The 13,053-nt window shown below is 38.4% G+C and overlaps 1 protein-coding gene across 1 annotated transcript in view; it reads left to right on the top strand.

Annotated features, from left to right (window-relative positions):
- The window catches only part of UNC80 (unc-80 homolog (C. elegans)), a 214,063-nt gene that overhangs the window by 105,313 nt on the left and 95,697 nt on the right, over positions 1-13,053 (top strand). The window contains exons 27-28 of the mRNA XM_008570410.1: positions 5,696-5,796; positions 11,572-11,772. Coding sequence (XP_008568632.1) covers positions 5,696-5,796; positions 11,572-11,772 — 302 coding nt within the window. The remainder of the gene's footprint in view (positions 1-5,695; positions 5,797-11,571; positions 11,773-13,053) is intronic.

The following is a 13,053-nucleotide window of genomic DNA, read 5'->3' as shown; positions in this document are numbered from 1 at the left end:
TGGGAAAAGTTTGAATATTTCAAGATCAGAATGTTGTCACAATATTTTAAAAATGCAAATAATAATTATATCGTTGAGTTTTTGGTAGACAGAGGCCATGCTGTAAGATGGATAAGCCAAGCCTTGAGCAATTTCTACTATGAAGAGGTATTAAGTCAGGATTTTTCAAATATTACTGCCTCAGACAAGGATAACTGCATATGATGAGAAACCTCCATCTTTTAAACATATCCCAAAGGGCTTTTAACTTGGGAGGCAGTCTTTTTTTCCCCCATTCAAAGTTATTAGGCTGACTATCGTTTAAAATAGTTGAATAAAAATTCCTAATGCTGACGTGGTTAAAATTGAACAGAGTAAATTCTACACTATTTTAAAAATAAGACATCCAATTAATTTTCAGAACATTTTAATTTCATGATTATTATTTATGTAAATTGGCTTTAATGTTCAAACACTCAAATGCCTAGTGTTTTCTCTCCTCATAGAATAGCTATATGAATATATGAAAGTTGCTTAATAAATGAAAAACAGAAAATTGAAACTATAACAAGATTAGAATATACTTATAAAATGTCCTCAGTCAGTTGGCAAAAGTCTTCTCAAAGATTCCTAATATTCCTTAACCCATGTGACAAACTGATATCCGCTACTAAAGTCAATGTGCAAATGAAGATAATGGAGACCCTGCTAACTAAGATTATTAAAATTTTACTTAAAATTTAAAATTTTTGTCTACTTTTAATAAAAGCTAAAAATGTTAGTTTCTGAACTAAACAACCTGAGGACCATTCGAATTCTACCAAGGAAAACTAACGTGAAATAATCCTTAGAAATAAAAATATCTGCCTAAAATCTCCAAGCAAAATCTGTCAAATCATTTTACTCATATTCTAAATACAAAGTAAGACCAGTATTCCGTCATACAGACACCAAGACTAGTCTGATCATTCAATAACCATCTACTAAGTACCTACTGTATGTCAGGAGCTATTACAGATTCCCTGAATACAGCAAAAAACAGGAAAAATTTTCCAGATACATTTTAATTTATATTAAAAATAGTTAATACTCACTATTATGTGGATAACTATGGGTTAGCATAAAAGATCAGACTTTTCAGTGGAGATAAATAGAGTGGAGATAAATATCATGAGGAAAAATGAATTAGGGATAGTGTGGTGACCTGGCGTGGGAAGAGATGTATTCAGAGGTGGCCCCCATAACTGACACTGAGCAAGACCTGCGTGATGTGAAGGAACTATTTGTGCAAAGGGCTGAGGGACAGTCTTCCAAACAGAGGCAACAGTGATGCGGGAATGAAGTTGGAGCATTTGAAGATGAGCAAAAGGACCAACATGGTTGTAACAGAATGAGTTGGGGGCAGAAGTGGCACGAGATGAGTCGGAAAGTTAGGCTAAGGGCTAAAAAGGTCTGGTAGGTATGATCGGATATTTCATCCTCTTCTAAGTGTGTCAAAGAGTTGTTGGTAGGTTTAACTAGAAAAGTGATATAATGTGTGTATTTATGATTTATGCATTTTAAAGATGACTTGAGCTGTGGGAGTGGGGGAAGGTGAAGCAGTCGGGTAATTGTGTAGTCAGTCCAGGGAAGAGGCAATGGAGCTTTCTTCCTATGATAATTTGAAATGTAGAGTCAGCAGGACTTGCTAATGGACACAATGCAGGGTGAAAGAAAAGGGAAAAAGAGATGTTTTATTTAATTTAGATGAACTTGTTTTACTTTCATACTAGTTCTAGTTGTTATGGAGATAAAGGCTAAAATTCAATGCTCTACAATCTCAACTGACAGTTTTCATATACAATACTAAATCTGAATTCTTACTGCTGTGTCCCTTATAAACAATGAATGCCATAATTCTGAACCCTAATTTTTCAGTGCTACAGGATGTCTCCAATTATCTTTGGTGGTAGAATAAGTTCTCAAAATTAAATTTCTTCCAGATCATGTTAATTTGGGGTTATTTTGCTGCATTTATAGCTGGAAGATGTCATAAATCAAGTAAAGAATGTTAGTGTGTGCTTCTGTAAAAATCTAAGAATTATCTCTCTAATCTTTTTCTCTACTTCCTAATCTACTTACACATGAAATTGCACCAGTAGTCATTAAAAATGACAATTATATTCTGTTTCAAACGTATTTCAGATAAGTCTTAAGTCTCAATTAAACCTAAAAATAATATTGAAAACCACAGTGAGTTTTGTGCTATAATTAAAAGACAGCATTATGGTCTATAGTTTTTGTAGAATTTATCCAACTGTGCTACAAGAAATTCCATCCAGATGTGAGATTCTATCTAGATGTGTTTAAGGAGCTCTATGAGGCCTTTACCAGCTGAGAGGTGGTCATTTTAGTCTTTCTCAATCACAAGAGTAAGTAAGAGACTTAACATTCCCAGTGTTCAGCAGGGAGTGTTCTGGGCTCCTTTATATGGCACTAAAAGCATAGATTTAACTAACATTTTAAAGAGTTATACAAGTTCTATCACAGCCACAAGTTAACTCTCCTGTCTGTGAGAAACCTAAAACTGAAATGAAAACTTCTTGACTGGGACTTTAAAAACTATTAATGGCTATGCCTTAAATAATTAGTAAGAAATTACATTCATGCCTTCAGAAGGTAAGCTTACAAAACTGACCCCTTTCCTTATAATGGACTTTCAGCCCTTAAAACTTTCTTTTTCCTCTCTTTATAAAAGCAGTATGTTTTTATAAAAGAGAAGGAAAGAGGTGTGTTTATGTCTATGGGAAATAAGGATGCATTTGCTTAAAAAAAAAAAGTAGGTTTCAAGTTTAAACATGTCTTTTTACCCTTTTATTTTCCTCACTGCTGACCGTTTCTTCCAGAACACTAAAGATGAATAATGGTTGCTCATCTTGGTAGACATAGACTGTAAGGTTGGCTCAGGGTGTTGCAACATTTGGACTCACATCTCATCCAGCCTTTTGACTGAGAGGAGGATGCTATAAAATCACTAGGTGCATTGGAAAATGGAAGCATTTCACACTCACGCTCACCCAAAGAACCCCAGTGAAACAGATCGTTTAGTGCCTTTGCTGAGGAGCAGAGCAGAACCCACTGCTGACTGTTCAAGAGAGAAGCGCCTCTTGTTTTTATTTCCTAATAAGGTATTCCAAAATGAAGGGGTTTACATGACAGCTCACAGAATTCTATAAGTCCCTTTTGAAAAAAACAAAAACAGGTGGTTTGCGTTTCTATTGACCAAAGTAGTAACATGATGTAAATGTACTAACAGTTCTAGACGATGCTGCTGCAAGGGCACACTCATGCTTGTGAACCCTGGGCCAGAAAAAGAGCAGGTTGTTCCCAGCCCCGATGAGCTTTGTGTCCAAGAAAGAAGCTGCACCAGCCCTTCCTGGTGGCCCCAGCCTCCTGCCTGCCTAACAAAGCCTGCGTGACTGGGGGCTTGGGAGAAGCTCCTTGTCCAGAATGCTGCTCTTCCCGGCCAAGAGAGGAGGCTGATCAGGGACAAGTTGGGGAGAGCTTGGATATGACACTGACTGGGGAAAACTAAGGGGGAAAAAGCCCTATTTTATTCTTTTAATACAGTTCCCAGCAGGAAGATCAGGATAGGAGGTTCTCGCCTGCTCCAGATTAAAGGAACCCGCAGTTTCCAGGTGAAGAAGGGGGGTTCCTTGTCCAGCATCCGCCGGGTCGGCAGCTTAAAGAGCAGCAAGTTATCACGGCAGGACTCAGAGTCTGAGGCTGAGGAGCTGCAGCTGTCCCAGAGCAGGGACACTGTCACTGACCTAGGTAACATAGAAGAGTGGGGTGTGCAGGGACGTGGGGGGTAGGAAGACAAGGCCCAAGTCCTGAAACAGCTGACATCCATTTTCTTACACATAACTAGATGAAGGGCAGAGCCATAGGTTAGACCCATGCAGTCTGCAAAGCACACTACCCTCTAGAGTAGGGCTGCTCAAAACTCCATGTGCACACCGGTCACCAGGGAGTCTTGTTAAAATGCAGATTCTGATTCAGCAGGTCTGGGGTGGGGATCTAAGATTCTACATTTTTAACGATCTTCCTTGTGATGCTGATGCTGCTGACTCAAGAACCACTCTTTGAGGAACAAGGATATAGAGTATACATTAGGAAAAGAAAAGGCTTTAATGACAAGAACAGTTATTGAAATCTAGATGTTTATCCATTCGTCTGATCAGGACCTTTAAAGTCAAATGTAGAATTTCCCCTGGGAACAGCTACCTAAAGTTCTTCTATATTTTTAAGTCTTTATTTAACAGTAAAAACAAGCAAAATTTCAGAGAGGAAAGACCGTCTAGACCTGACAATTAGTGATCCTCAGGAAGTCATTTAACTTCTAAGGGATTTGTTTTCTCCAACTATCCAATGGGAATAATTCTATTTACTCCTTGCCTATTCTACAAGAATTCTCTAAAGATAAATTAGGGGATGATTGTAAAATGTGTAAAACACCTGAGAATGAACTCTATATACAATGAAAATATTAGAGTTGTAGATTGTTAGTGTAGATTCCAAAGAGACTCCAAATCCTGAAATGCGTTAGTCCAAAATAGACAAGAAAAAGATTAAGTAGGCATGCACATAGACCTCGCCAGATGCCTAGTATTAACTATTAGGTAAAAGTTGAAGTGCTTTCTCTTTGCCATTCAGTGTCTTTATGAGAGGCAAAATGGAAAGTTCTTCTTTATAGCTAAGTAGTTTTAGAAGTCAGTAATGAATGTGGATAAATTATCAATTGAGTCTACTAAAATAAACTGAGTATATTTAATCAAAGAAAGATTAAAATAGGAAATGTTTCTACATCCGCCCACCCTTGCCTTTGAAAATAGCTAATTTATGCATTACTTAAGATTCGGCTTATTTTTTAAGAAGACAAAAGAGAAAAAAACCTGTTATTTCTTTTGTTACAGGTTCGAAGCTATAGCATTATCATCAGTTAGTTTTGGGGAGAAATTATTGCAATTAATTATTTGAATTAATAGATTTATCCTGACCAGTTTAGTCAAAATAGCCAGGCTAGAGACCTTGCTTTAAAGATCCATTAGATTTGAGGGCAAAGGTTTTTTGTATAGTATAGTCCGTAGTAAATTCCTGAGAAATGTCTCCTTCATATCTTCCCACAGAGAGGAGTTTGGACACAAGTGTTGTCCACAATTGAACATAATTGCTCCCAAATTCCCTTAGTTTTTCCAAAGCACCAGCCCATCTTTGAAATAGCAGAATCTGGTAGCTAGAGCAATAGCACTAGCTGCAGTCACAGCCACAGTTGAGGCAGCAGCACACTGTGAAGTCACTGCAGGTTGGTTGGTGTCCCTACTTTACACCTGCAAGGTCTGGTCAGTCTGGAATGAATGGATTTGGGCACACTCAACCAATAACTGGCTCATCTCAACAATTCAAGGACTTGACTCTGTTTTTTTCTCTGCTCCCATTTCTCAAAATGGAAGCCACCATTACAGAGAGTATAAATGTCTTTGAAATTGCCAGTTCAACTGGTGGTGAAGGGAACAGGTCCTCAACATTCTTCTAACAAAGTCAATGCTCTGCCCTGTAACCCACTGGGCCGTGGTAGTCTGCCCTAGGATTCAAAAGCATGAACAACTATACCATACCAACATGCTCTCAGTGGAAACCAAACATTGAAACTTTTCTTGGTGTTTTTCTTTTGAAGAAGGGAGTCCTTGGAGTGCAAGTGAGCCCAGCATTGAGCCAGAGGGAATGAGTAATGCCGGCACAGAGGAAAATTACCACAGGAACATGTCATGGCTTCATGTAAGTAGGAATCTCAGAAACAGCCCTAAGATAAGATCAATTTGTTTGGGCACTGGAGAAGGTCTGTGGAGGGAGGATAAAAGAGTATACTAAACCCATAAATAGAATTTAGCCTCCAAGAGAAAGCAGAGGCTTATATTTTACTTGAATCTCTCATTCTAATACTAGTGCTAGAATTTGTGTTCTGCTAGATTGTATTCATTTTATACTTAACCAAGACCAAGGGTCTTTTGTTATGGCTGGCTTGTGGGTCACCATAAGTCAGGGAAAACCATGAGAGACTAGACTGGGTAGGTGGTCAAAACAGCCTGACTGACATAGGCTAGCATCAAAACCAGTTTTATAAAGATTACCATGAGTGCTGAGAGCAAGGTCACTGTATGAGTCTTGGATCAAATTGTAAACCAGGACAAAGAGATTCTAGTGCAATGAAGGTCATACCTCAAAAGGCTATCCAGAGGGCACAGGCAGAATCCCAAGGAAACTATGGACATAGGTTAGAGGTCAATATTAAACTGGGCATGAAGAAAGGAGTAAGGAGAAAGGTAAGGAAACATAACCTCAGATGTACAATTGGCAGAGTATCCCCAGAACCATGTCGGTCATAGATATGGACTCTCACCATCCACCCTGATTTTAATCTAACTTCTTGGTAGAGTCAGATAAGGGCTAGCTGGTGCATAATGCTCTTCAGAGTGTACAGTGCTATGCTTTCGCTATGGAAGTAGTCCTCAGAATTGGCTGCTTTTCAGAATCTCTGAAGCAACTGTCTTTTAAAGTAGACATTTTAGTCAAGTCTAACCTACATATTGAAAAGCATACAAAACCTATGTGTACAGCTCAATAAATTTTTGCAAAGTAAACCACCTGTGTAATCACTACAGGGTCAAGAAAAGCATTATCAACACCTTAGAAACCCCCCGTAGTTTCTCTACCAGTCACTACCCTCCCTAACAGTAACCACCATTCTACCTTCTAACACTGTAGATTAGTTTTGTCTGTTTTTTGAAATGCATATAATTGGCATCATATACTATCTACCCTGTTGTGTCTGGTTCCTTTCGCTCATGCAAATGTAAGTTCTCCAACTTTGTTGCTCTTCAAATGCCTGGTCTATTCTTGTCTATTTCATTTGGATTTAGAATCACCTTATCAACTTCCATTAAAAAATTCTTCCAAAGCAACCTTGTTTTTAATATATAGATCAATTAAAATTGATGAATTGAAATCTTTATAAAATTGGGTCTTCCAGTGTCTCAAATGGTCTATCACTCCATTAATTTATGTCCCTCCATTTATTTAGAGTCTTTTAAATATCCTTCAATAATTCTTTTTAGTTTTCTGTGTAGTGTTCCACAAACAAAAACTCTGGAAGTGTTTGTGTAAGACCACTGCTATTTCTTCTTTAAATATTTGAAAGAAATCACTGGTGAAGGCTTCTGGGCCTAAAATTTTTTTGGAGAAGGATTTTTATTACAGATTCAATTTATGTGATACAGTTAAGACTATTCAGATTTTTTATTTCTTATGGAAGCAGGGTACATTGATATTTTTTTCCTAGGAATTTTTTCATTTAATCTGCATATTCATATTCATTATCAAAAAATTGTTTATAATATTCTCTTAAGATCCTTTTAAATTCTGTAGGATCTATGGTGATGTACCTTTATCATTTCTGATATTTGTAGGTTGTCTTCTCTTTTTTTTCAATCACTATTGCTAGGAGTTTGTCAATTTTATTACTCTTTCCAAAGAACCAGCTTTTGATTTTGACATTTTTGGAGTGTCAAATTTGTGTTTCATTATTTTCTGCTATATCTTTATTACTTCCTTCTGCTTTCTTTGAGTTTAATGAGTTTTTATTTCCTTAACTTCTTGACATGAATACTTAGATAATTAATTTGCAACCATTTTTCTCCCATACTAATTGAAAGCTATAAATGTTCTCTAGAAATAGCTTTAGTTGCATCCCACAAGTTTTGATATATTCCATTATCATTCAGTTAATATTTCAATTTCCATTGTGATTTATTCATAATTGATCACAGATATATTAAAGTCCATGGCTGATAACTCTAATAGTCCTACTTCTTAATATGCTTAGTCCTTTCTTTTACTACTAGGCATGGTGGATAAAAAATTACAGAACAATAGAGAATACATGTCATTACACATTTGTCAAAACCCATAGATAGAACATATGACATTAAGAATGAATCCAATGTAAACTATGGACATTGGGTGGTACTGATGTGTCAAAGTAGGTTCATTGATTATAATAAATGTACCACTCAGGTGTACAATGTTGATAGCAGGGGAAGCTGTATGTGTGTAGGGACAGAGTATATATGCGACTGAGCTGACTTGACTTGGAATATTTCTAATCTGCCCCCTCACAACCCTCCCCTCCCATTTTAATATAAAGCCTTTTCAGGGCTCCCAGTGAGAGTCTGAAACATGTGCTCGCATTGGTCTCACCTCAGTGAACATCCTTTTTCTCAATATCATACCCTTCATGTCCTGACTGTTTCACTTGACTATCTTACACATTCAAATATATACATTCAAAAATATATATTCAAGTATATACAAGTATTTGTGTGTATAAATGTGTATGTGTGTGTGTGTATAATTTTATTTGGTTTTCCTGGTTGTTCAAAAATAGCTATAAGTTACATCATCATGTTTGGAAGGGGAATATATTAGTTTTCTCTTGCTGTATAACAAATTACCACAAACTTAGTGGCTTAAAATAACACACATTTATTATCTTACAGTTTCTGTGGGTCAGGAATTCTGGCACAGCTTAGCTGGATCCTCTGTTTCAGGGTCTCTCACAAGGCTGCAATTAAATCACTGGCCAGGGCTGCAGTGTTATGTTATCTGAAGGCTTGACTGGGAAAGGATTTGTTTCCAAGATTGCATGGTGCTTGGCAAAATTTCAGTTCCTCAAGGACTGTTGGAATGAGAGCCTTAGTTCCTAGCTGGTAGTTTGCCAGAGGCCACCCTTATTTCCTTACCTTGTTGGTCCCCCCAACATGGCAACTTGCTTCATCAAAGCCAGCAAGGCAGAGAGTCTGCTAACACGAGAAAAGTCACAGTCTCATGCACCCTTATCACAGAAGAGCATCCCATCACCTTTGTTATATTCTGTTGGTTAGCAGGTCACTAAGCCAGCTCATACAATGGGAGGCGGTTTCACAAAGGCATAAATACCATAAGGTGTGGATCATTGAGAACCATCTTAGAAATGTGATTATCAAAGTGATACCACTGGGCAGAATTTTAAGATGACAGATTTCCAGGATACCTCTACTTCTTCTCCAGAACTAGTAAATCAGAATTTCCTGAGGCAGGGTTCAGTAATATGTTCATGTAAGTGTTTGTTTATTAGTTTTTCTGTTAAGCTTTCTTGGTATTTCTCTTGATCAGCCAGATTTGAAAATAACAAGGGAAGATTTATAGTTCTTATGTGTGCCCTGCCTCATGCCAGGATAAGGAGGAATATCAGGGATATACAGTGAATTTTTTTTCCATAGTACGTTTTTTTATTGGTTATCAATATTCATGAGATACAAAGCTGATTGTCACCACTCATGCCCAATATGTGATGGCCAGATCCATACTGGCAGCATGCCCATTACTACAAATTGCGATTATACCCCATGTCCCGCACTCAATTATGCCTGACCTCCCTCCCTATACCCCTTTCCCTCACTCCACCTCGTATCCCTAGATGTGCTCTCTCCCTCTGCAAGTCCAGCACACCTCTGTAGTCTTTCTTTCCTTCTTTTTTTCTCTCTTAGCTCCCACTTATGAGTGAGGACATGTGATATTTATCCCTCTGTGCTTTACTTATCTCACCCAACGTAAGTTCCTCCACGTTGTTGCAAATGGGAGAATTTCATTCTTTTTTATGGCAGAGTAGTATTCCATGGTGTGTATACACTATGCAGTAAATCTTGAGAGAGCTGAATATTTTGCTCAGACAACACTTACATTTATTGAAAAACTTTAAGAGTATGAAGTATTGTTAGCTGAGTTTGATAGGGGTACAGAGTTGGTTGTTTTTGTTTATCTTTTTCTGAGAATAAATGAGGCCCCTCGTTCCTAAGGAAATATGTGGCAGCCCCAGCTGGCAGATTTGATTGGCCTTGTCTATGCAGACTTGCTTTGTGTTCTCCTTTCAGTATGGCACACAGTCCTTCACAGGCTAGGTGTTGAGGTGGGAACTGGTTTCATGAAGAATGGAAGCATTCTGAAGATTACAAATACTTGACTAATCTTGTGCCTCTAGGTATTCTACTGCCTTTTTAGGAAGGCTACTTAAGTTACAGTAATGGCCAACGTATGGAATCAACCTAGGTGTCTATTGACAGATGAATGGATAAAGAAAATGTGGTAGATATACACAACGAAGTACCACTCAGCCATAAAAAAGAATGTAATCTGTCATTTGTGGCAACATGGATGAGCCTGGAAGACATTATGTTAAGTGAAATAAGTCAGGCTCATGAAGATAAATACCACATGTTCTCACTCTTACATGAGAGCTCCAAAGAAAAAAAAATGTTGAACCTATAGAAACATAGAGTAGAGTTGTGGTTACTAGAGGCTGGGAAGGGGATAGGGGAAAGAGGTGTAGGGAGAGGTTGATTAACAGATACAAAGTCACAGCTAGATAGGAAAAATAAGTTCTAGTCATGTACAGTAGTGCCAGACATCTATAATTAGCAATAATTTATTGTATATTCTCAAATGGCTAAAAGAGAGGAGTTCAAATGCTGTCATCACAAAAAAATGATAAATTTTTGTGATGATGAATATGCTGATGACCTGACCCTGATTTTTACACACATACATATATATACATATATACATACTTGTGGGCTACATTGTGTTCTTTCAATACATGCATATACTGTACATTGATTCACTTTGGGTGGATAGCATAGTTTTGTACCCATTAATCCTGATCATCCCACATTGTATACATGTGTCAAAATATAACTGTGTCCCCTGTTAACATTTATAATCAGTATGTGTCAATAAATAAAATTAAAAACTCAAGGACCTTTATTCCTTATCTTAAAATAACCATATCCTTTAAATCAACTGAGTTGTCTTTTGGAATTCTAAGGGGAATTACAGGCGATGTGAGAATTTGAGACAGATCAAGCTACCAGAGAAGAGCTAGAATGGCTAAAAGCCAGAGAAAAAAATTAGTTCGTAATGAGTAGAAAGGAGGCTCTAGAGTGGATGGAGTTCAAGTTCCAGTTGAAGGTTGTCATCCAGAGTAGAAGACGCAGAAATGTTTTCACGTTCCACATAGGTGAGCTGCAGTTGAAGGCGTCCCACAGCTGTCAGAAATCAGCCGGATCCTCTGAGACAGAGCTCCTCACCAGTTATGCTCTTCTCTCTGGCTCCTTTCACAACATAAGAGCTGAAAATAATGTGTTTTTAAGTTCAGGATGTGCACTTGAAAATATTTGGAAACCACACACTCCACAATAATTGTTTTAAGCTTTTGAAAATTTATAAACGTTTTCTTGTTTCAAAGAGAATTCTCAAGTATGAATGGAGAGAGAACAAAAGGTCAAGTGGACAAACACTTGGAGGAGCTCTTTGTTCTCTTATGGGAATTATTGAATCACTGTGTTTCCAGGACACATCAAGGAAAGCTGACATTCTGACTTTCATCTTCCACCCAACATAAATGTTCTGCTTGTCTGTATCCTGGTTGCTTCGTTGAGTCTCTGGATGTCTGTATTTCAGGTCATGATCTTGCTGTGCAATCAGCAAAGCTTCATCTGCCCTCATGTTGACTACTGCCACCCGCACTGCTACCTGCACCACAGCCGCTCCTGCGCACGGCTGGTCAGGGCCATCAAGCTGCTCTACGGAGACAGCGTGGACTCCCTGCGGGAGAGCAACAGTGTAAGCAGCGTGGCTCTCCGGGGCAAGAAACAGAAAGAGGTGAGTGAACGATCACTGGATAATGTCCCAAAGATAGACAAAATGAGGTCCTTACAATCTTTTCTCTGGAAATAAAACTTTCCTGGCAGCTGCAGTTATGGAAACCAGGCTACAGGTCTGTGTGGTTCTGAGCAAAGGCAGAAGATGAGCCAAGAAAGACAAATGCTTTGTCTTCACATCCATGAGTAAACGTGGAATCTTTTCCCAGGTTTTGTCTTATTTTTAGGGATAAATATGAACACACAGGGATGGTGGTGATGAGTAAATTGTTGTGGTAGGCAGAATAATGCCTTTCCTACAAAGTTGTTTACAATCTAATCCCTGGAACCTGTGAACATATGTACTTCACATGGCAAAAGAGACTTTGCAAATGTGATCAAGGATTTTACAATGGGATGAGTGTCGTGGATTATGCAGGTGGGCTGAATGTAATTATATGAGTAAAGGTCTTCACAGGTAGAACACGGAGTTATGAGAGTCATAGGCAGAGTAGGAGATGTGATAACAGAAGCAGAGGTCTGAGTGATGCTGGGCCACGAGCCAAGGGATGCTGGCAGGTTCTGGAAGCTGGAAAGGACAAAGAAATGGGTTCTCCCCTGGATCCTCCAGAAGGAGTACAGCCCTGCCAATCCACTTTAGACTTCTGACCTCCAGAAGTGTAAGATAATAAATTTGTGCTGTTTTAAGTTACCACGAAATTTGTGGTAACTTGTTCAGCAGAAACTAATGCAGTTATCTGTTAAGAAATAAGCGATAAATGATTCAACTGCCCACAGACAAATAACAGAGTAATTTAGGTCAAATCAGACTAAGAAAAAAACCCATCAAAAAACTGTTAAATTTTCCAGGCATTCAGCTGCACTTTTCTGACAGCTACTCTGAGCAGCTGAGCTGGCAGAAGATGAAGACAGTCACCAGGGCTGCTGTGTTATTGCCAGGGAAGCCCTGACTTACCCACCTGCCCCTGAACATGTGTGACAGCCAAGATGCCCAACTGAATGCTGTGGGCTGCTCCTGCAGCTGCTTTTGCCAAGTGGTTTTGCAAAGAGATTTTTATATAACACCCATTCATTTCAACAAGCATTTATTATGCACCTGCTGTTGGCACAATATTAGGCCAGATAGTCTATAAAAATAAGAAGGAGTAGAGGATCTTTTTACTAAGGAGTTTGCCAGCCAGGTTTGGTCTGGGGAGGAGGCGATAATATACACATTAAACAACTAGAGAATATGAGCAATAAAAACAAAACTGCACAGTTGAGCTGTGTAGCAATTTGTAAT

This window comes from Galeopterus variegatus, unplaced genomic scaffold, assembly GCF_000696425.1.
Source record: "Galeopterus variegatus unplaced genomic scaffold, G_variegatus-3.0.2 Scaffold600, whole genome shotgun sequence".
Classification (NCBI taxonomy): Eukaryota; Metazoa; Chordata; class Mammalia; order Dermoptera; family Cynocephalidae; genus Galeopterus; species Galeopterus variegatus.
The sequence above is the reverse complement of the archived record's forward strand: the minus strand, read 5'-3'. Positions and strand labels throughout refer to the sequence as shown.